Source organism: Chiloscyllium plagiosum, unplaced genomic scaffold (assembly GCF_037043375.1).
Source record: "Chiloscyllium plagiosum isolate Xiang-an unplaced genomic scaffold, Cpla_swu_hap1 HiC_scaffold_12, whole genome shotgun sequence".
In the NCBI taxonomy this organism is placed as follows: Eukaryota; Metazoa; Chordata; class Chondrichthyes; order Orectolobiformes; family Hemiscylliidae; genus Chiloscyllium; species Chiloscyllium plagiosum.
Window position 1 is genome coordinate 21945538 of NW_028270150.1, and position 26426 is coordinate 21971963.

The window sequence follows — 26426 nt, forward strand, 5'->3', positions numbered from 1 at the left end:
ACTTGGGACCTTTGCACACAGAACTTAATTCTGGTGGAAGTGGAAAGGCGGAAATTCTCAGGTATGCCCCATCCATTCTAATTGATGCCCTTCCTGTTTTCAAGCTTGCCATCAGCAAGATACTGGTATCAGTAAGAGAATCATGGTGCACCTGACCTTTCATTTAATTTGGCTCACTAATCTCATTTAGGAAAGTAAAATTGTCTTTCTTACTCAGTTTCGTCTGGATGTGATTCCAGACCCATTGTAAAGTGGCTGACTCTTAACTGTCCTCTGATCTAGCCTGGCAAGCCACAAGAAGGCAGGTGACCACTCCTTTCTTAAGGGCAAATCGGCATAAGAAGTAAATGCTCTTGGACGGTTTTGTCTGGATTTTTTCTCATGTTAAAGCATCCATTACAATTTCTAAATGTAACCCTGTGAGGGCTCAACGATAAGGTGAAAGTTTACTTTCAGTTAAATTGGAGTTCAATGAGTTGGTCAGTCTCCATTATACTGGAGTATTCCACCCAGAGGAGATTAGACCCAGCTGCTGTGAATGCTCACATCATGTGACAGCTTTGGTTCAGTTACTAGCATCTCACCACTGAATCCACTGGTTGAGGGTTCAAGTCCCATTGCAGAGTAAAGGCATAAACTCTATTGCTGAGGGACTGTCTCCTTTTAGTTGGATGCTAAAATTTGGTTCTATCTGCTCTATTGGGTAGTGATCAAAGATGGTGTGGCTCTACCTGGAAGGAGAGCTGGGAATTCTTCTTGGGCACCTGGTTCAATATTTATTCTTCTATCATTATCCCAAATTATCTGGTCATGAGTGTATTGCTGTTTCTGGGAGTTTGTTGTGTGTTAATTCCAGGCAGGCGCAATGAGCTGAATGGCTACTATATTCTGTGTCTGGTGGGTTTTCTACATAGGAGCAATGACCCACACTTAAAAAATACTGCATTCATTGTAAAGTGCCTGGGAAGTCCTGAGATCTTGAAAGTTGCTTTTATTTTCTTCTAGAGTCACTCATGAGATTGTAGAGAGCGGTCTTTGCTTTGTATTTAGCCAAAGCGTAATGACGACCGATACTTGACATTGATACACAGTACCTTGATTGAAGAGGTGTATTTTATATTGCTTTTAGCACAAAAACATCCATTTCTCCAACAAGAAAGTTTTGATAAAAGCAGCTCCACCATTTAGTTTTGACTTATAATATTTCAACACAACTATAACAGAAAAACTAATGTTTGCTCATTTTATTGTAGAGAATTCTAGCCTACTGTGATGAAATCATTACTTTAGCGATGGGAGAGTACAAAAAAGATTATTCCATCGATGTGAAGTTACATGACTTTGCCAGAGAAAAGTTTGCAGAGTGGTATAAGAAGTTGGATGGAGTTAAAATAGGGTGTAAGTATATCAGCAGAATTCTCACTCTTTGCCTCCTGGAAACAATTTTGTTTCTTGTCACTTTTTGGAGTGTCCCACTGACAGTATCTGGTGGAAAGGAAGAGGTCAAAGGTCGGTTAGTCCATCACACCTGCCCCAGACGATAGTGAATACCTACCCTCCACACCTATCTCCTCAATCAGGTAATCTCTAAGGAGTGACAAAACAAACAGATTAATGAGAGGCGAAAAGAAAATCCAGAAAGTTTTGCACCAGTACCCTGAGATGATTGAAGGAATGAATGAATGAATGAGCTTTATTGTCACATATACTTCAGTGAAATGCTGATAAACCACCACTTACAGCACCATCTTAGCTGCAAAGGTACTGAGGTACAATCCTTAATTACAGAATAGAGAAATGAAAATAAAATACATTACATCTATACACAGTATGACCATAGGTCAGAAAACTAAGAAGCAAAGTTAAAAGGCAAACATCACAGTGTCTGTGTAGTGGGGGTTTATGAAATGATTTCTATAAAAGAATGAGGACTTGAAAGTAATGGCTGTGGGACAGTGGTAGACCCTGGGGTTGCTACAATAAACGGCTGTTACAATATAAAATTGAAACCAAATCAGGAGATCATGTGGATTAAGTCTTACAGGAACATAGGAAAAGACAGGAAGAGGCCATTAGGCTTAATAGTGAGATTATGACTGATCAGAATATGAACTCAACTCCATTTCCCTGAAGGAGTCGCTCAAAGATCAAAACTTTGTCTAGCTCGGCTTTGAACCTATTCCAAACAATGCTGACCCTCTGAAAGAAGCAATTCCTCCTTATCTCCATTACCAAAATATCTAGGTGATGTGATCTCAGCCCATGTAAAGAACTACTTCCGCTCCCTTTAGAAGGCATCCCCCTATTCCCTTTCTCTGATACCATTTGTAATTTCATTAGGACGTCCTAGTACAGGGAAACATCACACACAGACTGTGCAAAGTCACTCCACATGGGCCTGGAATTTCTCTGGAGCTAGTCCACTTCTGTTAATCTTGGTGGAGTGTAGTGCAAGTGACACAAAAAACACAGTGAACAGCTGGTTATTCCAATGGTTGTAACAAAGGGAATTCTCACTGCTTCCCCGTGGCACGTTGTTTGCCTCACACATTTACAGAATAAACTGGATAGATAACCGGAAGTTTCTTCTATCTTGTCCTTTCAGTCAATGAGGGAGCAATCAACTTGGTCAAACATCACGAGAAAAACTCTAAAGGGAGAGAGTTGCCCGGATTTACCAAGTACAGAATTTTCGAAGCTATTATTAGAGAACAAATTCAGGAGTTACTGGAGCCTTCACTTGAAATGTTAAATGAATTTTCAGGTAACAGTACATTACATGAAGCCACAGTTCTTCTGGTTAGTGAGTAGTTAGTGCTTTGTGGAAATAGCTGAATTTAAGGTCAATGTGGTAATGCTGTGGAAATATATATATATATATAAATATATAGACATATTTTATATATATATATATATATATATATATATATGTGTGTGTGTGTGTAACCCTTTTGTCTGAAGCTCCTCTTCTTCCTAGAAAAGCAATAATTGAGAATTGGGAGAGCTGGTGAAACCTTTATAAATGACCCTACCATCTCCAGGCTTGACAAGGTCAACACTTCCCTTGCTCTGCTCTCTCCCATATTATTCATGATCAGGCTACACATTGTGTGAGTAGTGCAGTGTGGTGCTTATGTTACACGGTTGGTAATCCAAGCACCTGGTTTATCAGTAGAAAGTTAGTTCAAATTGTGTTTGAGAACTTTAATTCAGTTTTTTTAAAAATTAATAAATTAATAGCAGTTAAAAATGGCTGTATTTCCATTTAATTAAAGAAACAAACAACTAGCTCCCTCAGCTTCTTTAGGGAAGGGGACCTGTTATCCTAATGAGATATAAGCCAATGTCTGACAGCAGCCCATACCAATGTGGGTGACACTTCCCCAAAAAGTGGGCAGCATGGTGGCACAGTGGTCAGCACTGCTGCCTCACAGGGCCAGAGACCTGGATTCAATTCCCGCCTCAGGCGACTCTCTGTGTGGAGTTTGCACATTCTCCCCGTGTCTGCGTGTTTTCCTCCGAGTGCTCCGGTTTCCTCCCACAATCCAAAAATGTGCAGTTTAGGTGAATTGGCCATGCTAAATTGCTCGTAGTGTTAGGTGAAGGGGTAAATGTAGGAGAATGGGTCTGGGTGGGTTACGCTTCGGCAGGTCGGTGTGGACTTGTTGGGCCGAAGGGCCTGTTTCCACACTGTAAGTAATCTAATCTAGAAGTGGCTTCATAAACCATTATGGTGCTAACTGTTCACATGGGATTACAGCAGTTCAAGAAAGCAGTCCACCTTCTCAGAATCACTGTGGCAATAAATTCCAACCTTGCAAATAATGAAGGGAATCTTAATCATTATTTCAATGATCCATGCTGCATTAAATCATTCTCACCCCTTACTTTGCTGATTTATATTGGCTTCTTATCATTCAGAAGTTTCAAACTATTATCTACTTCACAACCCTCAGTGTTCTTGTCTCACTATTTCCTCCAACTATCTGTATGTGAAACTCTATGTATTCCTAACCCAAAGTTTTTACTCTTCTAACTGCCTGCAGCACAACCTAACTCCTTTCAGCTCGACATCAGTGGAAGATAGTTTGCTTTGAGCTGTACGGTCAGATCTCTGGACTCAAAACTTTAACTCTGTTTTTCTCTCTATAGTTGCTGCCAGAGCTGCTGAATCTGTTTTTGATTCAAATAACTGTTTCAAAGTGGAGATGACCTCTCCTCAACATTCCTCTATCTTAAGTTACAGAGTTGATGACACTAGCCAGGCCACCACTGTGCAGGGGCTGGGGTTGAGGAATTCCTCTATAGATTAGTCTACGTGCATTGTTGTTCGTCTTAGTCTATTGCTGGGTTCAAGTACCTAACAGTGAAAATCCCACCAGTCATCCTTTAATTGGCCTTAGCAACTTTTCTAAGAGTTTAACGGCTGCATGGGGTCCAAAATTTCAGCCTTCCATGTTCTGTTTGTCAAGTTCCATAACAAAGTGTAATCCAACTATTCTATGTTCTCTCCTTCCAGCTAAAGTGGAGACAGCGTGTAACACATTGGCATTTCAACACTTTAGTAGTTTCCCACTTTTAGTGAGTGAAATTCAGGTACGTAACACTAATCTGGACCCGTTTTAATGTTTGGCTAACTGTTTACCTTTATTAACCCAGCTTGATCTGTCCAAGGTTTGGGCTTCAGAGACTAATTCAATTCTTGTTAAGATTTCTGCTGGCGGCCTGGTCAGTAAAATTTGAAGAGTGCTTGGTTCATGGTCAGTTTGTTCTGAAGTTCGTGGCACAAAATTATTATTACCCGGGTTAGCTAGTAAACTGGACTCATGGGATGCTTAGTTGGATTATTAAAAGTGTGGTTAAGCACTAAATTGCCTCCTATCCAATTCATTCTCTCTTCCACCATATAACTCTTTCAAACCTGTCAAATTCAGAAAAAGTGCAATTGGAAGTAATTGAGGGGGAGGTTTGTGTGGGGTGTATGAAGGTTGTTCTGTTACCAGCAATTTCCTGTCTTTTGGCATAAGTTTGAACCTTCTGGATCTGTACTTGGAAATGATGACAGCCGATTTATTGCACTTTTATATACATCAAAACATCCTCTTGCTATGGTGGATGGATGAACATAACTCTTCCCAAAGACAAGTCTTGACTTTATAGTGTTGATGCAACATAGTTCCAAGGCACAGCACGGACAGCTCAATGGTGTATTGAGCTACTTCTGCAAGATTTCCCAAATCTGTAGCGTGGTAAAACTAAATGAGCATAGTCATATTCCCAACACAATAAACGATGAAAAATTCAGGTACACTAGCACTAAACATCAACTGCTTTGCCCTTTCCTGTCTGATTAGACGACTGAGATTAGGCAAATTGAAATCTCAAAATTCCTATTGTTACTGGTAGATGTTGGGTGTGATTGAGTTGTTGTTGTTGGCCCAAATGTTTCAACAACATAAGTTATGTGTTTGTTTTTCTGTCGCAGATTAAAATTGCTGAAGTCTGTCACAAAATGGAAAGGAAAGCAGAGGAAATTCTCAAAACTAACTTTAAGATGGAGGCGATGGTTTATGCACCAGATGAAATGTACAGCTACAAACTAATGGAATTCCAGTCTCGAGGCCAGCAAAAGGGAAATAACTCAGTAGCAAATTCAAACCTTGATGCCCAGGCAATGGTGATTCATTTACACACCTATTATCAGGTGAGATGGCACTCAAAACATTATATGCATTGAGGAGCTGGGATTGTAAATTAAAGGGTTAGGATGGACTGAACATTTCATAAACTTCAGAACACCTCCACCAAGCCTCTGCTGTATAAGTGTGACCATGGTGTTGTAGGACCATGAGGCCTATCATTGCTGGATCCATTTATACATTTGACCACATGTCCAACACATGAAAGGGAAAGTCTTGCATTTAGATGGCACCCGCCATCAAGCTGTCTCAGAATGCTTTACAGCCAATGAAATACAGCAGTTTAAGATGGTAACATAGGGAAACAGGTCTGACCAATTGTGCACCCACCAGAAAAACATCAAACACAAGAAATAGGAGCAAAAATTGACCAGGTGACCTGTTGAGCCTGCCCTGCCATTCAGTACAATCGTAGTTGAATCTACCCTCTCCACGTATCGCTTGATTCCCTAAGAGATGAAAAATCTGTTGATCGCAACCTTAAAGGTCTTCAATGATGGAACATCCATGACTCTATCAGCTATAGACAATTCCAAAGGTTCACAACCTTTGAGTGAAATGATTGCACCTCATCTCAGTCTAAAGTGATTGGCCTCTTTTCTTTTGAGACCATTACCCCATCTTGTCATTTTTTAAAAAGATTCCCTACAGTGTGGAAACAGGCCGTTTGGCCCAACAAGTTCTGAAGAGGAGAAACCCACCCAGACCCATTTCCCTTTGACTAATGCACTTAATACTATGGGCAATTCAGCATGGCCGATTCACCTGCACATCTTTGGACTGTGGAAGGAAATTGGACAAAACTCACACAGACACGGGGAGAATGTGCAAACACCACACAGACAGTTACCCGAGGCTGGAATCAAACCTGGGTCCCTGGTACTGTGAGGCAGCAGTGCTAACCACTGAGCCACCGTGCCACCCATTAAAGCTGGATTAGAACCAGCTATTAAATTCCCTGCCCAGCAGAAACAATCTTGTGGCATCCGTCCTATAAAGAGACTTCAAAATCTTGCATCTTTCAATGAGATCTTTTCTCAATTCCTCGAGAAATGGTGTTGAGGTGATCTGTCAACTTTAATTCAGTTTTTTTTTAAATCAATTAACGAAAGGCATGTAAAAATGGTCGTAATTCCAGTAAATTAAAAAAAAACTGACTGCCTCACCCTCTTCCTTTAGGCAATGAGATATGAGCCAATGTCTGACAGCAGCCCACACCTAATGTGGATGACACTTCCCTATGAAGTGGCTTCATAAGCCATTGTTGTGTTAACAGTTCACACAGGGCTACAGCAGTTCAAGAAGGCAACCCTGATTCTCTGGAGGATAGATGCCCAATTTACTCAGCCTGTCATGACAGGAAACTGCCTGATACAATATACTTATAGTGAGGTCAGGTACCATCGGATGGGGATGAGTGAAAGACAGTGGCACTGGGCTGGTTAGCACTGCTGCCTCACAGCGCCAGGGATATGGGTATGATTCCAACCTTGGGTGACTGCCTGTGTGGAGTTTGCACCTTCTCCCCGTGTCTGCATGATTTTCCTCCGGGTGCTCCGGTTTTCTCCCACAGTCCAAAGATGTGCAGGTTAGGTGTATGGGCCATGTTAAATTACCCATAATGTTCAGGGAGGTCAGGCTTGGTGGATTAGCCATGGTAAATGTGAGGTTATTGGGACTGGGTGGGTGTGGGTTGGCAGAGTATCGAGGAGCCGAATGGTCTCTATCTGCATTGTGGGGAGTCTGTGAATTAGCCTGACAGTCCTACAACTGTCTTAAAGCTGCAGTAATACCAGAACACAATAACATCATGATGTATTTTATCATTCAGTTCTCCTTGCATAGAGATTCACACACTCAGAAACATATTATTTGAGCTGAAACAAACTGCACATAGATGCCAAATGGCAAATTGATTCCATTGCTAATTTGATAATTAACAAACATTTAACTGCCTCCAGCTCAACGAGGGAATGTCCAGTTTCCACATTTCAAATTATCTTCGCTTAAAAGTCTGACAGTTAAACTTTAAATTGCACAAGGTATTATTTGAGCACTGTCCTTGCTTTAAATCCTCAGATTGCCATAGATCGATTGGTCCAAATGGTTCCCATGGTGCTGAGGTATTACCTTCTTCAAGAACTGTCTGTACAGATGAAGGTAGAGCTGGCTCAATTGTTGTTCCACAGCAAGGACGTGGATGTTCTCATTCAGGAGAATGACGAAACAGCTGAAAAACGAAGAGAATTGAAGGACAACCTGGATCGGTTGACCCAAGCACGGAATCTTTTGATGAACTATTAATTTTCTCAGTCAGCGAATGTGGCGCTGGAAAAGCACAGCAGGTCAGGCAGCATCCGAGGAGCAGGAAAATCGATGTTTCAGGCAAGAGTCCTTTATCAGGAATACCTCATTCTCCTGCTCCTCAGACGATGCCTGACTGGCTGTGTTTTTCCAGAACCACACTCTCGACTCTGATCTCCAGCATCTGCAGTCCTCACTTTCTCCAGTTAATTTTTGCACAATGAACATGGAAAGTGTGAGTGGTGTAGTGGAGGGTAAAAGTGATATTGGACTGTAGATTTAGCTAGCAACACAAACTGGATCTGGTAAGTGGGGTAGGTGAGGGGACAGAAGGCCATCTAACTTCCTGAATCTCAGTTGTGCTGGATGGGAAGCTCATGAACAAGACCATTTTTTTCTCTCTCCCATTGATTGGCTGGCAGAATATTAACCCACCAAAAAGAAAGCAAAAGGAAAAATGTGACCACGGTGGGCACCAAGAGTCACATTGGCAGTGCCCTGGGTATGATCCATTCGCTAAAAAATACTCCCACCCTTCCCCCACGACAAAAAGTATTGGGGTACCTGTGAGGGAAAACTGAGGACAAATGCATTGATGCAGGAGTGGGAGAACATGAGAAAGTAGTGTGTTTTATTAAAACTTATGTATAGAGTCATATGGTACTGAAACACACCCTTCGGACCAACCAATCCACACTGACCATGTTCCCAAATTAATTAGTCCCACCAGCTTGTGCTTGGCCAGTATCCCTCCAAACCTTTCCTATTCATGAACTTATCCAAAAGTCTTTCAAATGTTGTAACTGTACCTGCACCCACCACTTTCTCCAGCAGTTCATTCCACACATATATAGTCATAGAGTCATAAAGACGTACAGCACGGAAACAGACCTTTGATCCAACTTCTTCATGCTGACCAGATTTCCTAAATTAATCTTGTCCATTTGCCAGCATTTGCCAATATCCCTCCAAACCCTTCCTACTCATATAACCATCTAGCTGCATTTTAAATGTTGCAATTGTACCAGCCTCCACCACTTCCTTTGGCAGCTCATTTCAAACACACAACACCCTCTGCGTGAAAAAAATTGCCTTTTAGGTCCCTTTTAAATGTTTCTCCTCTCACTTCAAATCTATGCCCTGTAGTTTTGGACTCCCCCACCCCAGCGAAAAGACCTTGTCACCCAATTCATGCCCTTCATAATTTTATAAACCTCAATAAGGTCATCCCTTAGCCTCTGACCCTCCAGGGGAAATAGTGCCAGCCTATTCAGCCTCTCCCAACAGCTGAAGCCCTCCAACCATGACATCCTTGTAAATCTTTTCAGAACCCTTTCAAGTTTCACAACATCCTTCCTATAGCAGGGAGACCAGAATTTCACACAATATTCCAAAAGTGGCCTCATCTGTCAGCTTCAACATGACCTCCCAACTCCTATATTCAATGCAGTGACCAACAAAGGCAACCATACCAAATGTTTTCTTTACTGTCATGTCTACCTGGGACTCCAATTTCAAGGAACTATGAACCTGCACTTCAAAGTCTGTTTGTTCAGCTACTCTGCCCAGGTACCTTACCATTAAGTGTTTAAGTCCTGCCCTGATTTACCTTTCTGAAGTGCAGCACCTCACATTTATCTAAATTAAACTCCATCTGCCACTCCTTAGCCCTTTGGCCCATCTGTGTAAAAATGTTGTCCCTTGTTCTAGGTAAAAGCAATGACTGCAGATGCTGGAAACCAGATTCTGGATTAGAGTTGTGCTGGAAAAGCACAGCAGTTCAGGCAGCATCTGAGGAGCAGAAAAATCGACGTTTCGGGCAAAAGCCCTTCGTCAAGAATAGAGGCAGATTGCCTGCAGGCATTCTGCCTCTATTCCTGATGAAGGGCTTTTGCCCGAAACGTCGATTTTCCTGCTTCTCAGATGCTGCCTGAACTGCTGTGCTTTTCCAGCACCACTCTAATCCATGTCCCTTGTTCTACTCTCACCTTAAAAATATGACCCCTAGTTTTGAAATCTGCACCCTAGGGAAAAAACTCTTGTTATTCACCTTACCTGTGCCCTTCATGATTTTATAAACCTCTGTAAGGTTACCCCTCAACTTCCTACGCTCCAGTGAAAATGTACCAGTCTTTCCAGTATACATTTATATCTCAAACCCACTATTCCTGGCAACATCCTGGAAAAGTTTTTTCTGAATTCTCTCCACTTTAATAATATTCTTCCTACAACAGGACAAACAAAACTGCACACGGTACTGCAGAAGAGGCCTCATCCTCGTCCTATATAACCTCAACATGATGTCCCAACACATTTAATCAATACTCCAAGCAATGAAGGCAAGCATGTTAAATACATTCTGAACTACTCTGTCTATTTGTGAGGCAAGCTTCAAAGAATTATGTAACTAGGCAGCTCTCTGTTCTACAGTACTACTCATTAATTGTATAAGTCCTGTTCTTGTTTGTGCAATACACAAATGCAATACCTTACATTTATCCAAATTAAACTCCATTTGCCACTCCTCAGCTCACTGACCTAATTTATCAAGATCTCTTCATAATCTTAGATAACCTTCTTCACTGTTCACGATACCAACCAATTTTGGTTTCATCTGCAAACGTACTAACCATGCCTCTTATATTCACATCCAAGTCATTTTCATAAATGATAAAGTGGACCTAATATCGATCCCTGTGGAACACTGCTGGCCACAGGTCTCCAGTCTGAAAAACAAACCTCCATCACTACTCTGTCTCCCAGTGTAAAGTCAATTTTATATCCATTTGACAAGCTTACCCTGAATCTCATGTGACTTAACTTTACTATTTAGTCTACCATGTGGAAACTTGGCTTTACTAAAATCCAAGCCAACAAGATGTGTAAACGGTTTTAATAAAAGTGCAGAGCAATGGAGTGGAATCTTCAGTTGGCACGGTTGATCTCACATGAGGGCTGGAGATCTGGCTGAGAGACACCCCCTTTTTCCATGGAAGACAAACTGAATCTTCTGCCAATCAGACAGTTCCAAATGGGAATGAGGTCCTGGAGGATGGAGGTCCTACACAGCGTAAGCTGCTGGCTAAACAGTGGCTTCACAGCTGAGCTGAATGTCTGCTGCTGGAAGAGCAACCCTGGACAGCTAGGTGTGATTTGTTGGGTCCACAGACACGAGGTGAGAAAGGCAGAAGCAAGAGTGCCTGTTGGCTCTCAGCAAGGGTCCCACACCCACCCCTCCATGTTCTCAATTTCCAACCAATTGCTTTTGATGTAGCACACACCCTTTACCCAGCCGACAAGCAGCTCATACTCTGTTTGCTGTCGTTGAGGCCTCGTGTTAGAAGTCTATTTGGACTTGGGTTAATCTCAACAACAGTAGGCTGAGGCAGTCACAGGGTCCTTCATTGGCCATCTAGGAGCATCCAATTGATGACAGTGTGGGAAGGTCAGGCATAGCATACCCTTAATCGAGAAATGCAATTGCTTCGCCACTTGCGAAGATCTTTGCATCCTCGCTCTCCATTGGAGTCGTACCTGAGGAGTGGAGAGAGGCAAATGTAATTCCTCTCTTCAAGAAAGGAAATAGGGAAGTCCCCGGCAATTACAGACCAGTAAGTCTCACGTCTGTCGTCTGCAAGATGTTAGAAAGGATTCTGAGGGATAGGATTTATGACCATCTGGAAGAGCATGGCTTGATTAAATGCAGTCAACACGGCTTTGTGAGGGGCAGGTCATGCCGCACAAACCTTATCGAGTTCTTTGAGGATGTGACTAGAAAAGTTGATGAGGGTTGAGCTGTGGATGTGGTGTATATGGACTTCAGCAAGGCATTTGATAAGGTTCCCCATGGTAGGCTCATTCAGAAGGTCAGGAGGAATGGGATACAGGGGAACTTAGCTGTCTGGATACAGAATTGGCTGGCCAACAGAAGACAGCGAGTGGTAGTAGAAGGAAAATATTCTGCCCGGAAGTCTGTGGTGAGTGGTGTTCCACAGGGCTCTGTCCTTGGGCCTCTACTGTTTGTAATTTTTATTAATGACTTGGATGAGGGGATTGAAGGATGGGTCAGCAAGTTTGCAGACGACACAAAGGTTGGAGGTGTCATTGACAGTATAGAGGGCTGTTGTAGGCTGCAGCGGGACATTGACAGGATGCAGAGATGGGCTGAGAGGTGGCAGATGGAGTTCAACCTGGATTACGAGGTGATGCATTTTGGAAGGTCGAATTTGAAAGCTGAGTACAGGATTAAGGATAGGATTCTTGGCAGTGTGGAGGAACAGAGGGATCTTGGTGTGCAGATACATAGATCCCTTAAAATGGCCACCCAAGTGGACAGGGTTGTTAAGAAAGCATATGGTGTTTTGGCTTTCATTAACAGGGGGATTGAGTTTAAGAGTCGTGAGATCTTGTTGCAGCTCTATAAAACTTTGGTTAGACCGCACCTGGAATACTGCGTCCAGTTCTGGTCGCCCTATTATAGGAAAGATGTGGATGCTTTGGAGAGGGTTCAGAGGAGGTTTACCAGGATGCTGCCAGGACTGGAGGGCTTATCTTATGAAGAGAGGTTGACTGAGATCGGACTTTTTTCATTGGAGAAAAGGAGGAGAAGAGGGGACCTAATTGAGGTATACAAGATAATGAGAAGCATAGATAGAGTCGATAGCCAGAGACTATTTCCCAGGGCAGAAATGACTAACATGAGGGGTCATAGTTTTAAGGTGGTTGGAGGAAAGTATAGAGGGGATGTCAGAGGCAGGTTCTTTACACAGAGAGTTGTGAGAGCATGGAATGCATTGCCAGCAGCAGTTGTGGAAGCAAGGTCTGAAGGGCTTTTACATTTTTTTTTTACATTACATTACATTACAGTGTGGAAACAGGCCCTTCGGCCCAACAAGTCCACACCGACCCGCTGAAGCATAACCCACCCATACCCCTACATTTACCCCTTACCTAACTTGTTCTGTACTGTTCTATGTTCTATGTTAATCATAGCAGGTAGAACATGGTGGGAATCGAGTATATCACCATCCTGCCTAGTTAAACACTCTTTCCAACTCTTGCCTCCTGTTCATTATAAACATATCAGCAGAAAATGGGGGAGAAGAGCAGCTGTGACTGAAGCAACAGAGAAAAGGTTGATTGTCAGCAAGGCCCAAAAGGCTACAGAAGGTAGATATTTGTGGGGATAATGGAAAGCCAGACTGGACAGGCATCGTTCCCAGGGAGTAAGGCTGCTGAGAGCCTAGCCTGGGGAGTGAGATTGCAAGACCATGTTTCTGCAAAGTGAGCGAGGTCAAGACCAGAAGGAAACTGAGGCCTCAAAGCAGAAAGGGGAGCTGCAAATGAGGGTGGAGAGCTGCAGCATGCGAAGTGAGGCTGCAGAGGGGAATGAAGGTTTACAAAAAAGAAAGCGGGGAGAGAGCAGGTTTAACTGTTTCAACACTGGAACTCTGGAAAATGAAATCACTGAGGTGATGAATTCCTTACAAGTGAAAGTGTGAAGCCATCTCAAGACTGTACCATATCAGGAGCTCATATATCGAGCAAAATTTATTAGTTGCCATTGTATTGAATCAATTGGTGTTAACACCAACAGATTTATTTCTTAAAGATTTGTATTTATGAATCATCAATATAGTTGACATCATTAAGTGAGGAGCAGCAAGTGTTAGAGATCATCACAACCTTGATGGATATTAAGCCCCAATTTCCCATGGGTGCTAAGTGTGAAATGTGATCAATTTCATCTCCAGGATGTTACCACCTAATTGTGACTACTATCTAAGATAAAACTTGCATATATCAGATTTCAACAATACATGAGAAACTTATTAAATATAACAAATGTACCCTATAAAATGTGATGAAAGCAGAGTCTTAATTCTCACCACTATTCCAACCAGGGCTGTGATAAACTTTTAACACCCACTGCACCTCAATTAATTAAACTGTTTTGAGATGTGATGACACATAAATACAAATCTTTAAGAAATCAATCTATTGGTTTTAAATTATCCAATTGACACAGCATTCATTACAGTAACAACCAATAGATTTTGCTCCATGTCGGAGCTCCTGATACAGTACACTCTTGGTATGGCTCCACACTCACTTTCAAGGTATTCATCACCTCAGTGACTTCATTTTCCAGGGTTCTATGTGGATTACTTAATTACCAATGCATACTTAAACTTTTAAACTTCTAAATCCAAACACACATGCACATTTATTCATGCATAGACTATAAGACTGTGGGATTGACAGACAATGTAAACAGTTTTAGGAATACTGTGCATGGAAAATCTAGGCAAAGAGGATCAAAGTCCTTGTTGATCAGGGTTCAACCTAAAATGGAAATGAGATGACTTTTCTCAGTCCTTTTCTGGTTTTTGGCGACTGGAGCAATCTTCAATTTGATAACCGGTCACTTGGACCTGGTCTTGGCTTGAATCAGCAGTTTTTTTTTGCAAAGTCTTTGAGTGTTATTACTTATCCAATTAAAGAGAGAGGGAAGGATCTGGCATGCCATACGTTTTGGAGATCTGTGACCCTTTTGCTCCTCAGGTCTGTGATGAACTATACATAAACCAATCCAAACCCTGTTGCTGGGCAGTTATTTCTTTTTTTCAAAGACACCTAATGCTAGTGCAAAGAATTCAATCCAGTTCCAGCAAAATTATATGTTCTTTTATAATCATTAAGTTGACCACAGTTACACTTTGCTTTGGATTACACAAAATAAACATATTGTCTGTAACAAAGCAGTCTATATGCACACTATACTGTAAACAGGAGAGCCTTGGGAAAAGTTGATGAGCAGAGAGATCTGGGATTGCAGGTCCATTGTACCCTGAAGGTGGTTGCACAGGTGGATAGTGTGGTCAAGAAGGCATATAGTATGCTTGCCTTCATTGGACGGGGTATTGAGTACAAGAGCTTGCAGGTCATGTTAAAATTGTACAAGACATTGGTTCGGCCGCATTTAGAATACTGTGTACAGTTCCGGTTGCCACATTATCAAAAGGATGTGGACGCTTTGGAAAGGATGCAGAGGTTTACGAGGATGTTGCCTGGTATGGAAGGTGCTAGCTATGAAGAGAGGTTGAGTAGGTTAGGATTGTTTTCATTAGAAAAAGGAGATTGAGGGGGGACCTGATTGAGGTCTACAAAATCATGAAGGATATAGACAGGGTAGATAGAGATAAGCTTTTTCCCAGGGTGAAGGATTCAATAACGAGAGGTTACACATTCAAGGTGAGAGGTGAAAAGTTTAAGGGGGATACATGCGGCAAGTACTTTACACAGAGGGTGGTAGGCGCCTGGAATGCGTTGCCAGCATAGGTGGTAGAGGCAGGCACTGTAGATTCATTTTAGGTGTGTCTGGACAGACGCATGAGTAGGTGGGGAGCAGAGGGATTCAGATGCTTAGGATTTGGGTGATAGGTTTAGACAGTGGATTTGGATCAGCTCAGACTTGGAGTGCCACAGGACCTGTTCCTAGGCTGTAATTTTTCTTCCTTTGTTGTTTAGTCCCAATTTCTACTGTTCCCAGCTTATATTTTTAAATAGAATGTATGTACCCCTTACAATGACAAGCATCCAACCATTTAAAAATTTCACTAGTAGCAGAAAGTGTATTTCGACTGATGGCTTTTCATATATGGAGATATGTGTCATGTGTTTTTTAGATTAGATTACTTACAGTGTGGAAACAGGCCCTTCGGCACAACAAGTCCATACCGACCCTCCAAAGAGCAACCCACCCAGACCCATTTCCCTCTGACTAATGTACCTAACACTACGAGCAATTTAGCACAGCCAATTCACCTGTCCTGCACATCTTTGGACTTTGGGAGGAAACTGGAGCACCCAGAGACATGGGGAGAATGTGAAAACTCCACACAGACAGTCGCCTGAGGCGGGAATTGAACCCAGGTCTCTGGCACTATGAGTCAACAGTGCTAACCACTGTGCCACCGTGCCGCCCACATAGGAGAAATGTTTTGTCTCGAGCTTAAATTCTGTGAAATCTAGGAAATTATTGTTTTCTTTGAGTGTTGTGGCTTTATGTTGAATGGAGTGGTAATAATCATTGAAAATATTGTTGAATTATTTTAACTCTACTTCTGTAAGGGGCCAAATGCTCTGCACATCAGTACAACTACAGAAAGTAACATGATCATATGACTGTATCATCTAATAAAGAGGATAATGAGAATGAAAACAGCCTCCAAAAGAAAAACAGCTCCTGAAAATCCAAAATTTTTCTTGGAAAATAAAATCCCTTTCTTGGAAAGGAGTAATACTCAAAACCATAAGAAGTTCGTGGGACTAATTTCATGGCTGTTTCCAGTGAGGCAATATGAAAACAACCAATGAAAGGCTTGCTTTCTGCTGTGTTTCTAACACTCGTTTGTGGTGTATGCATAAAAGAAACATTAATTTAAAACAAAACCGCAACGTGCAATTTCTGCTGAACTTTGCGATTTGGAGCTGTCCTGAAACTTTGTACAGATCTGGGCGAGACAGCAAAGGGCAAATGACAGAACTAGTGTTCGTGGAAGGTCTTATCCCACTCTTCTTTCAGAAAGTAAAACACCCTCAACACTGACTCAAAACGTCAGCCTGAACCACTAACATTCTGGTGTGGAACTTAAACCCAGCCAAATGAGCCAGAGGCAGTAACATAATGTAGAAAAATATCAACCCAAGCACTGATATATTTGAATATTCCAGAATTACAGTGTCTGCACTCTGATGTTACAACCTAGCAGACTCATCCCGTTGGGTGTACAATGTGAATTTTACCCTATTAGAAGTTGGTACTAATGCATTTCTAGATATAGATCCATTCTCATTTTCACACCAATGAGCATTGCTAAGCTCCAGTTTAACTCTGTTAATGTACTTCAAAATGTCCCAGTAATTTCCAAAAACAAAAACCTTAATGCTCTGAAAATCAAAGGAGAACATTAATCAAGAACATCAACCATAGGATTGTGCTCGGTTGCTTCTGTGCTGTTTAGTCAAACTTCTCCTGAAAAGTGGGTTAAATTTGCTGATCCAGACTGTTGCAGTCTACAAATACCAGGAAGATTATCAGTCAGACAGGATGTTCACATTAATACATTCTTTATATTTCAACAGAAATGATGTACTAGATTGGATTAGATATAATTTCCATTATTCAACTCAAACAGAAAGAACATTAGACTTAAAACAACAAGAGTGCTGGAGATATTCAGCAGATCTAGTAGTATCAGTGGAGACAGAGAAACCAGGTTAATGGCTGGAGTCTTGTTGTGGTATCAGGGGTCTTGCCTGCTGGCTGGGGAATCAGTGAGGACCCACTCTTATTCAATAGGGATGGCTTACTGCTCCGTATACATGCACATGCATCAGGCAGCGCTGAGGCCAGTGACCAGCCTGGCCCTGGCAATGAGACCTTGAGGACTGAGCTCCTGCATCATGAGAGCAATTTGCCAATCAGAGGCCAACAACATCTCTGCTCAACGGCGCCAGTTAAGAGGTTGGAGACAAGCAGGAGGCTGGAAGAACACAGTAAGCCAGGCAGTATTAGGAGGTGAGGAAGTCAAAATTTCGGGTGTAAACCTTCTTCAGAATGCTGCTTGGCTTGCTGTGTTCTTCCAGTTTCCTGCTTGTTCACTTTGGGTTCCAGCATCTGTCTCTACTTAAGAGGTTGTGACTGCAGCAGGAAGGATATCAGGATCATCCCAGGATCACCGAGGACTGGGGTCTCAGGGCCCAAATAAATAATGTATGTATGTTTGTGTAGAGGATGGGGGAGAAGGATACATGTTGATGGGGAGGGGGACATAATCAGAAGCGATAACTAAGTGGACTCTCATTGGTTTGCAGTCCAGTCCCTGGATCAGGAACTGGTTGTCTTTAATTAAAGGTTGCCTCCCACAATAGTGACAAACAACCCACGTCAGTTTACCTATCGTGCACACCCAAAACAAGAGGCCAACCTGAGTTGGAGTTCATCCCAGAGGTAGTGATAAAGTGATCACTAATTAGCTACTAAATCGGCTCAATTGGCAGTGGGGCAGTTTCCCTGTGGAGAAGGCTGCTGGAATACAGGTGGTTCATTCGATTCAAGCAGCTGGGTAACTGTGGTGGAAACGTTAAGATGTGTTCTCCTGTCGGCACACTGGCCAGGTCAAATTTATACAATGGCTGAATGGACAGTGATGTGGGGCTGGGTGAGAAGCAGGGTTCCATCTTTCTCCCACATGACAAATTGAGTTAAAATTACACCTTTTATGTTTGTGTTCTTTAAAGCTTCTCTTGATCCGACCAAGTGTGAAAAGTTTTTTTCAGTTAATTTGATGCCATTAACAGTGACAGTTTTCAGCCTACTCACATGACCGTCAGTAGTCAATCTGACCCATGTAATGAGGCAGTGTATAAAAGTGAAATGGCAGATGTTGAAGAACAGATGTTGAAGATGTTGAATTAAAAGGGCTGGAGAAACTCAGCAGGACTGGCAGCATCAATGAAGAGAGAAATAGTTAGTATTTCGAGACCAATGACTCATCTTTGGAAATCTTTCCCGAGAACAGGGAAGTGGGGTTGTGAATGACACAGACAGGTGGCCATGATTGCTTATTACAGGTAGTCTGTCTTTGGTGAGAAACAGCCATCAATCTGGATCTCTCTTGGCCAGCTCCCATATCGATTACTTGTACCCTCATTTTTGATAATCTGTTATAAAAATGAAAAAGACTAATATTGTTTCTATAGAGATTCAAGTCTTCATTTCCCCTCTATGAAATAGGAAGAGGAATTAAAATGGATTCTGCAGTCCATTTTGTTAATCTCAAAAACTCAAACCAGAGCCATCTAACTCTGCTCACTCAAAAAACTAGTGTATCCGTGAGTGGTTTTCTCCACTAACTAGATGTTGCTACCAAGTCAAAACATAGTTTGCCTATCTACAAATGAGAAATGTGATATATGAATTTTAGTGGCTGTGTGATGCCTTATATGTAGGCTGTACATCCCAATGACTGGCAGACTATTTCAAATAACCTGTCCTGTGATCATTCACATCAGGCCGCTCTGGCTCAACCAGCCCATGTTTTCAAACCTCAGTGTGTATAACCACCATTCAAAATAATTCTGCTATTGGAAATCATTCATTAAATAATCCCAAGTGTGCTAAGAGTTACTCCAGAGACCAATTTAAGATCATCAGCTGGGATCACATTATGATGTATTTGACTACTAGAAGCTACATGTAGAAATTCATAAGACCCTGTTTTATGTAGGAAACAGAAATTAGTGTATACAATGCACTTTTATGAAAAAAAGACATCATGGAGGCAGCTAATTTCTGCTACATCCTCATGGCAACACCCTGACCAATTGGAATACACCTGCCTGACAGTTAACTGTTCTTGCTGCATCTCCATGTCGATGATGGCCCAATCAATCAATACACTCTTCCCATGCTGTTAAAATGATATCCATTTTTCATGTGGGTTTCTTGGCATTCTCTTTATGATGAGTCTAAGTTGAAAACCTTCAACTTCCAGTCTCCTATTAGTATGGTTAAGTTTGGTATTAGCAAGCAACTAGTGAAACAAAAAACTCAGTTTCATAATCACAGTCTGGGATGTGGCTTTTCCAGTAATACATCAACTAAAATCATAACGCTATATGTAGGAGAATTCAAGGTGGGGGGGAGGGGCGCGGGGGAGTGTAAGCTGTGCAAGAAATTTGCACTTACATTGCTATGTGACTGGGACTTAATAATCAGCCGGTGTTAAGCCATAACTTTGAAATTTGTATCAGAATTTCCTTACACCCACTCCCACCATCACTTTGTTTAACACCAGCTGCTCCTGGCTGTTACGCAGGTAGAGAACGTAAGAATTTTCAACTAAGTAATGCAAAAATGTTCAGTTCACCAACCTTCTTCCTCTGAAAGTTCTCTGGTAGGGTGAATCCTTTCGTGCCAAGAAAGACCGAGTTTCCTCGGAAGTGCAACTTCCATATCAGCTTGCTGCCCAATTCCTCAATGTATTTCTTGGCTTCTTCGTTCAGCCTTGGAGTAATCAGAAATGCCGATTACACACATATATAAAATAGTGAGGATTGCTACAGATTAGAACATGGGTCAAGATTAGAGTGGTGCTGGAAAAGCACAACAGGTCAGGCAGCATCCTAGGAGCAGGAAAATCGACATTTCGGGCAAAAGCCTTTCATCAGGAATGGTGCATTCCTGATGAAGGGCTTTTGCCTGAAACATTGATTTTCCTGCTCCTCGGATGCTGCCTGACCTGCTGTGCTTTTCCAGCACCACTCTAATCTTGACTCTAATCTCCAGCATCTGCAGTCCTCACTTCCTTCTAACAGATTAGAACATGACAGGCGATCCCACTCAGATCTGATGCTGAACCTTTGTTTCTGATTAATCTGGAGTTTCTGGTGAACCTTTCTTTCATTGTTTAGGAGCCCCTGCAGAGATACATTTTATGTTGAAGTGTCCATCAAAGGTAACACTTGATCTTGCTTTTAGGTGGAGATGGAATGGCTATAAGACAGTGCAGAGTGTCTAGCATTCCCGCCGCCCCCAGTTAAATGTCAAGAGCACTGCGATTCTGGGACAGAAATGAAACATTCCTGCTCACGTCAGCTAAACCTGCTAAAATATGTGGATGTGGTGTTCAACCTGGCGGAGTGTGCCCATGGAACACTAAGTTGGAGGCCTGCTACAGACTGCAGTGAAATTCCCCTCCAAAATAAAAACAACTGCGAGTTGGCTTGTGCTCCAGAAATAGCTGCCTCTCTAGTCAAATTATTCTAGTGCATGCACAATACTGGCATCCACTTTACAATGTGGAAAATTGATCTTTCAAAAAAGCAGGCCAAACCTAACATGGCCAATTACCACCCTATAAGTATACTCTTGATTGTCAGAAGAGTGTTGACTAGATTAGATTCCCTACAGTGTGGAAACAGGCCCTTCGGCCCAACAAGTCCACACTGACCCTCCGAAGAGTAACCCACCTAGAGCCATTCCCCTCTGACTAATGCACCTAACACTATGGGCAATTTAACATGGTCAATTCACCTGACCTGCACATCTTTGGACTGTGGGAGGAAACTGGAGCACCCGGAGGAAACCCACACAGACACGGGGACAATATGCAAACTCCACACAGACAGTCACCCGAGGTTGGAATTGAACCTGGGACCCTGGTGCTGTGAGGCAGCAGTGCTAACCACTGAACCACCGTGCCGTTGGAAGGAGTCATCCACAGCATAAGGGACTTTTATTCATCCGTTACCTTCTCACCAAAGCCCAAATTAGATTGTCAGCACCAGATTTCACGACAGCCTTTATCCAAACATAGACAAAAAAGCTGAATTTCAAGAGATGTGGTGAGACAGTCTGCCCTTGAAATCAAGGCAACTTTTGACCAAATGTGGCATCAAGGAACCCAAGCAAAGTGTATTCTAAAATGATGCTCTCTGGTCCTCTCTCCTGCAACCTTTCCGCATCGACCCTGTCGAGTCCCTGAAGAATGTTTCAATGAGGTTGCCTCTCATTCTTCTAAACTCCATTGAGTAGAATCCAGTCAAACAACCTCTCCAGGTAAGACAGACTGCCATTCCTAGAATCAGTTTAAAGAACCTCTTCTGGCCTTTTGAAAAAAAATGGTCATTCACTGGATGTGGGTGTCAGGCCAGCATTTATTACCCTTTCCTAATTGTACAGAGGGCAGTTCTTGTACAGAGGGCGAGTTGTACTTAGCACTTTCTCTCACAAAAGGACATCAGTGAAGCAATTGGGTTTTACCTGACAATTAACAACAGCTTCATAGTCATCATTAGACTCACACGGCCAGATTTTTATTGAATTTGCATTCCACACATTTCTTATAGCACGACTCAAACCTCAGTCCTGAGAACATTACCTCAATCTTTGGATTAATAGTCTTGCAATAATATTGCTTGCCTTTTGTCTCCAATGCCCTCATACCTTTCTTTATATAAGGGAACAGAACTGATCGCAGTATTCTGTCTCTGGTCTGACTAGTCTGCCTTATATGGTTTTAGCAAAAAGTTCCTTTCTTTTAGTCTTCATTACCTTTGAAATGAAGGCCATGGTTGTGACAGGTTGTGTCTGTAGCTTGTTGTTCGGAGACAATAAAAGGAACTTTGTTCTGTCTTTAACTTGGTATGGGAACATTTGCTCCTGAAAGTTACAATGAGGAGCGGTTTATTTGTTTAGTTACAAATGCCAGCAAACAATGAAAAGAGAGAAAGTTCACATTTACATGAAGTTGTAATACATGCAGGAAGCTGGAAGGAACCTCCTAACTAATGTAACATTTTAAAGTGCAGTCATTGTTTGTTGTTGGCAAGATCAGCAATCAACCTGCACACTCAACTCCCTGAAAATAGAGTGAGAGATGAGTAGTCCGATGATTTGTTTATTTGTGATTTTGTATGAAGGTGAAACACTGGCTCGCACACCACAAGAAATCCCCTCCCTCCTCCACTTCCTCCCACTTCCCCCCCAATCCTCCCTTACCCCCTGTGGCTCCCCCCCCCCCCCCCCCCCCCCCATCCACAACCTGCACCTTGGTAATGCCTTGTGATTTTTAACATCCACCTAAATGAAGTGAACTCAATTTAATGACATTTTTAAGAGTCTGTGGTGGAGATAATATTTGTCTTGAGCAAGTTCTGGGTGAAGAGATTACCCAACACAAATTGAGCCCAGAGTCTTATGTATGAACCCAGCCAATTTTGGGGACTTAACCTCACTGAGATAAAATTGATGATAGAAGTACTACTTACAGAGTAGATCTTTTAAGGATTAATAATTTGGCCGTTTAACCCTAGGTTGCTTTGGTTGACCAAAATTGCATCATGGGATATTGAACATTTGGAACTGAGCTCTGTGTTCATCAGCTACTGCAAGAAACAAAGACCCTGACCATTATTGAATGTTCTCAGCGGACACACCACGACAGTACTGAGGGAACATTGCAGTATGTGAGTTGTCATTTTTCAGAAGAGAAATCAAGATGACTCCCTTTGAGTTCTACCAGGTGGATGCAAAATGTCTATTGGCACTAGTTTGAGGAGTAGCCAGGAGTCTACCCCAGTGTGCTGGCCAATCTTCTCCCCAGTACCAACAAAATGAAATCAGACTATCACAATATTATTATCATCATTGCTCCTGAGAGCTTGCTGTTTACAGAGTGGCTGGGCTGCTGCAATTCCTACATTACAACAGACTCTGAAATGTACTTAATCAGCTTCAGTGCATTAAGTCATGAAATGCATCAGGCCAATATAAATGCAATTTCACATTCTTCCCCAAAGTCAAACTGCTGAGAAATACACATGGTGGAACTTCTGTTTGCCCGTGCCATAGCCTACTCTCTTTCCCAAAACCAAAGAACTTAGATGCCAGTTAGCAAAAAGCAAGGTATAGAAACCCTAAAGTGCGTGTAAAAGTATCGGTACAGGGCTTACCCACGCAACATCAATCTAGCCACAAGGCTTTTGGCATGAGAGATTATTGGAGTTCATTGGAATCAATACCTGCCTTGCTGAACATGTCTGCAGGTTCTATTAATGACCAAGTGTGTGCTCAATCATTGACAGTGCCATGGAGTAGTGTAGACCCAAGTGGGATCAAAGTGGGATTACTGTGCTTCAGTCTTCTTGGTAGAAACCAATTTTGTCTCATCTAAATCCCAAACTGAAACCCTGTTGATTTTCCACTCAGAGAAAGGTAGTTACTCGTTGGTCCATGTTTTATTACTCAATTGGCTAAAAACTGCTTATGAACATCACGCTTCACTGCGTTAACCACCATATTCATCAATTGTTGCGGTATGACCAAATCAGAGTGTGGCTGATTCAATGATTGTGGCACACTGCTACATCTCTCCTCTCTTTATTCGTTCCCTCCACCTGATGTTAACATGAACAGGAGGTTATTTTCTACTCACCTGGTAGAACGATTATCAAATGTTGCCATCAAGATGAGGGAGCCATCAGGTGCTTTTTTAATAAATTCAATCATTTGTCCTGAATTATCTGTCGATAAATTTAAAGATGCCATAAGTGTATAAATAACAAATGCACTTCATTAGCATTTGAGAGGTGCAATTAAAAGCTGTTGGATGAGGCACAGGGTGTTTGGGACACTGAACAAGCAAGGAAGAAATTAAGGGAGTGAAATTATCACCATGGTTTTCCAATTTCCCCAAAGTCTTTACTCCTTCTGATCTTAAAAACCTCCTGTAATTCCCGCTCACCTCTTCTCAAAAGACAATCCTTCATATAGGATCAGCCGAATGAACCTTTCTGGATGCCTCCAATATCAGTATATTTTCCCGAAGTCAGGAGCTCAAAATTCTTCACAGCATTCACTTGTGGTCTGACTATTGCCTCTTACAGTTACAGCAAAACTCCTTACTTTTATACTTCATTCTCTTTGAAATAAAGGCCAACATTCCATTTGCCTTCCTGATTACATGCTGAAAATGGATACTAGACTCCCAAATCTGTGTGCCATAGCTTTCTATAGTCTTTCTCCATTTAACTAATATTCGGCTCCTTCCTTTGACACTTCCTGAATAAAATTACGTTTTCCCATATTAAATTCCACCTGACAAATTTCTTGCACATTCACCTAACCTGTCTATATCCATCTGCAACTCTTGTCATCCTCATCACTTGTATCCCCATCTATTTTTGTGCCATCCACTAACTTGGCAACAGTACATTCATTTCCCTTATCCTACAGTAAATAATTCCTCTTCCTATAAAATAAATTCCTTAAAACCTGCCTCTTTGAGAAAGCTCTTTGGTAACTGTTCTAATATTGTTTTATGTGGCTGAGCATCAAATGTTGATTGAGAAAGCACCTGTGAAATGTTTCTGGGTGTTCTGCTGTGTTGAAGATGTTACGTTACCTAATTTTAATTGTAGAATTCCCTTCCGTAGAGTGCGCTGGAGGCAGCCTCAGCTGAGTTAGGTCAGTTCTTGTTTGACAAGCAAGTCAACAGTAGAGTGGATAGACAGAGAAGGGTGGCTACAGACAGATGAGTCACGATCTGATCAAGTTATGGAGCAAGCTCAACTGATCAGATAACCTACACCTGCTCCTAATTCATTCATCTGTATTTCAATCTACTGCAAGTTGTTAGAACTAAGAAAAATCATCTACTGAAGAGCAGTCAGAGATGCAAGCGGTGCAGAATTAGGTTGACATACATTTCATAATAGCAGTGTAATGATTATGGAAACTGGGTCTCACTGAAGAGATCTCAGGTTCCAGCTTTTCCCTTCCTATCTCAGCTCAGCACACGCAAAGGTCAGAGTTCATAGATCATTACGTACGGATTAAGAACAGATCAAAACAACCATGACTGCTAAAAGAGTGTAAAAGATTGAAGCTTTTCAATACACTTCAGGGCTGGAAAGCTGGTTGGTTCAACGTGTGCTTCATTTTAATAGTCCAATGTGATTGTGACCTATCAGTGCATACAGTTGCAAAACCGTTTTTATTAATTTGATTAGATGAGGGCATCACTGGCCAGGACATCCCCAATGGCTCACATTGCAGTGAGTCTGGAGTCACATGTAGGCCAGACCAGGTTAGGGTAGCAGTTTCCTTCCCTAAAAGGCATGAGTGACCCAGATGTGTTTTTCCAAAATTGATCATGGATTCATGATCATCTTTACCCACCTAATTCCAGAATTTTTAGAAATTAAATCAAAATTCCACCATCTGCCACGGTGAAGTTCAAACCTGGGCCCCCCGAACATTGCTTGGGTCTTTGGATTAACAGTCCAGTGATAATACCACTAGGCCATCACCACTCCCTCTCTGGTGAATCAGAGAATTATACAAAAGTGAGCCACACAGTCCTACATGTCTGTGCTGGCACTTGGAAAGAATTATTTAGTCTCACTTCTCTTATGTTTTTCCGACAGCACGGAGGTGTCCAACTTTATGACAAAGAGAATGCTTAGGCCTTTAAAATATAATAGCCATTATGGAGCATGAAAACATGGGAAGGGTTAAAGCATGAAGACCACTGGCAATCTGTGTTCTGTGGGAGGCAGGATGGGATAACCATAGTGGAACATTCTTACACCAATTAGCTGAGTAAGATTAAGGCTGAAAGGTCACCATGGCATGATGAGATAACACAAGTAATAAAGCAAGTTTCTCTGTTAAGTGTTATTATGACAGGATTGGGACCGTAAATATTTGGGACATGACATTAAAATATCTAATTAATAGTTAGTAGAGTCAGCTTGTGACAGGAGACTATTGTAATAGATGGAATAGCTAAATATCTATCATGATAGATTAGTCTGCAATGGAAGATTACTGTAGCAGAATTAGCAAATAAA

General features: G+C 41.9%; 2 protein-coding genes across 4 annotated transcripts in view; one reads left to right on the forward strand and one right to left on the reverse strand.

Moving 5' to 3' along the window:
• Positions 1-9800, forward strand: part of LOC122555396 (interferon-induced GTP-binding protein Mx3-like) — a 39813-nt gene extending 30013 nt beyond the window's left edge. For 2 of the 3 annotated variants that reach the window (XM_043701366.2, XM_043701367.2), the window contains 5 exons: positions 1254-1398; positions 2606-2764; positions 4520-4596; positions 5486-5704; positions 7779-9800. In XM_043701366.2, coding sequence (XP_043557301.1) covers positions 1254-1398; positions 2606-2764; positions 4520-4596; positions 5486-5704; positions 7779-8003 — 825 coding nt within the window. In that variant the 3' untranslated portion in view covers positions 8004-9800. The remainder of the gene's footprint in view (positions 1-1253; positions 1399-2605; positions 2765-4519; positions 4597-5485; positions 5705-7778) is intronic. The other variant, XM_087992494.1, reaches the window with a different exon arrangement.
• Positions 9801-18635: 8835 nt separating this feature from the next.
• The window catches only part of LOC148148499 (protein FAM3B-like), a 37971-nt gene continuing 30180 nt past the window's right edge, over positions 18636-26426 (reverse strand). Inside the window, 3 exon segments of the mRNA XM_087992382.1 lie at positions 18636-18731; positions 19944-20076; positions 24008-24095. Of these exon segments, the coding sequence (XP_087848508.1) occupies positions 18636-18731; positions 19944-20076; positions 24008-24095 (317 nt within the window).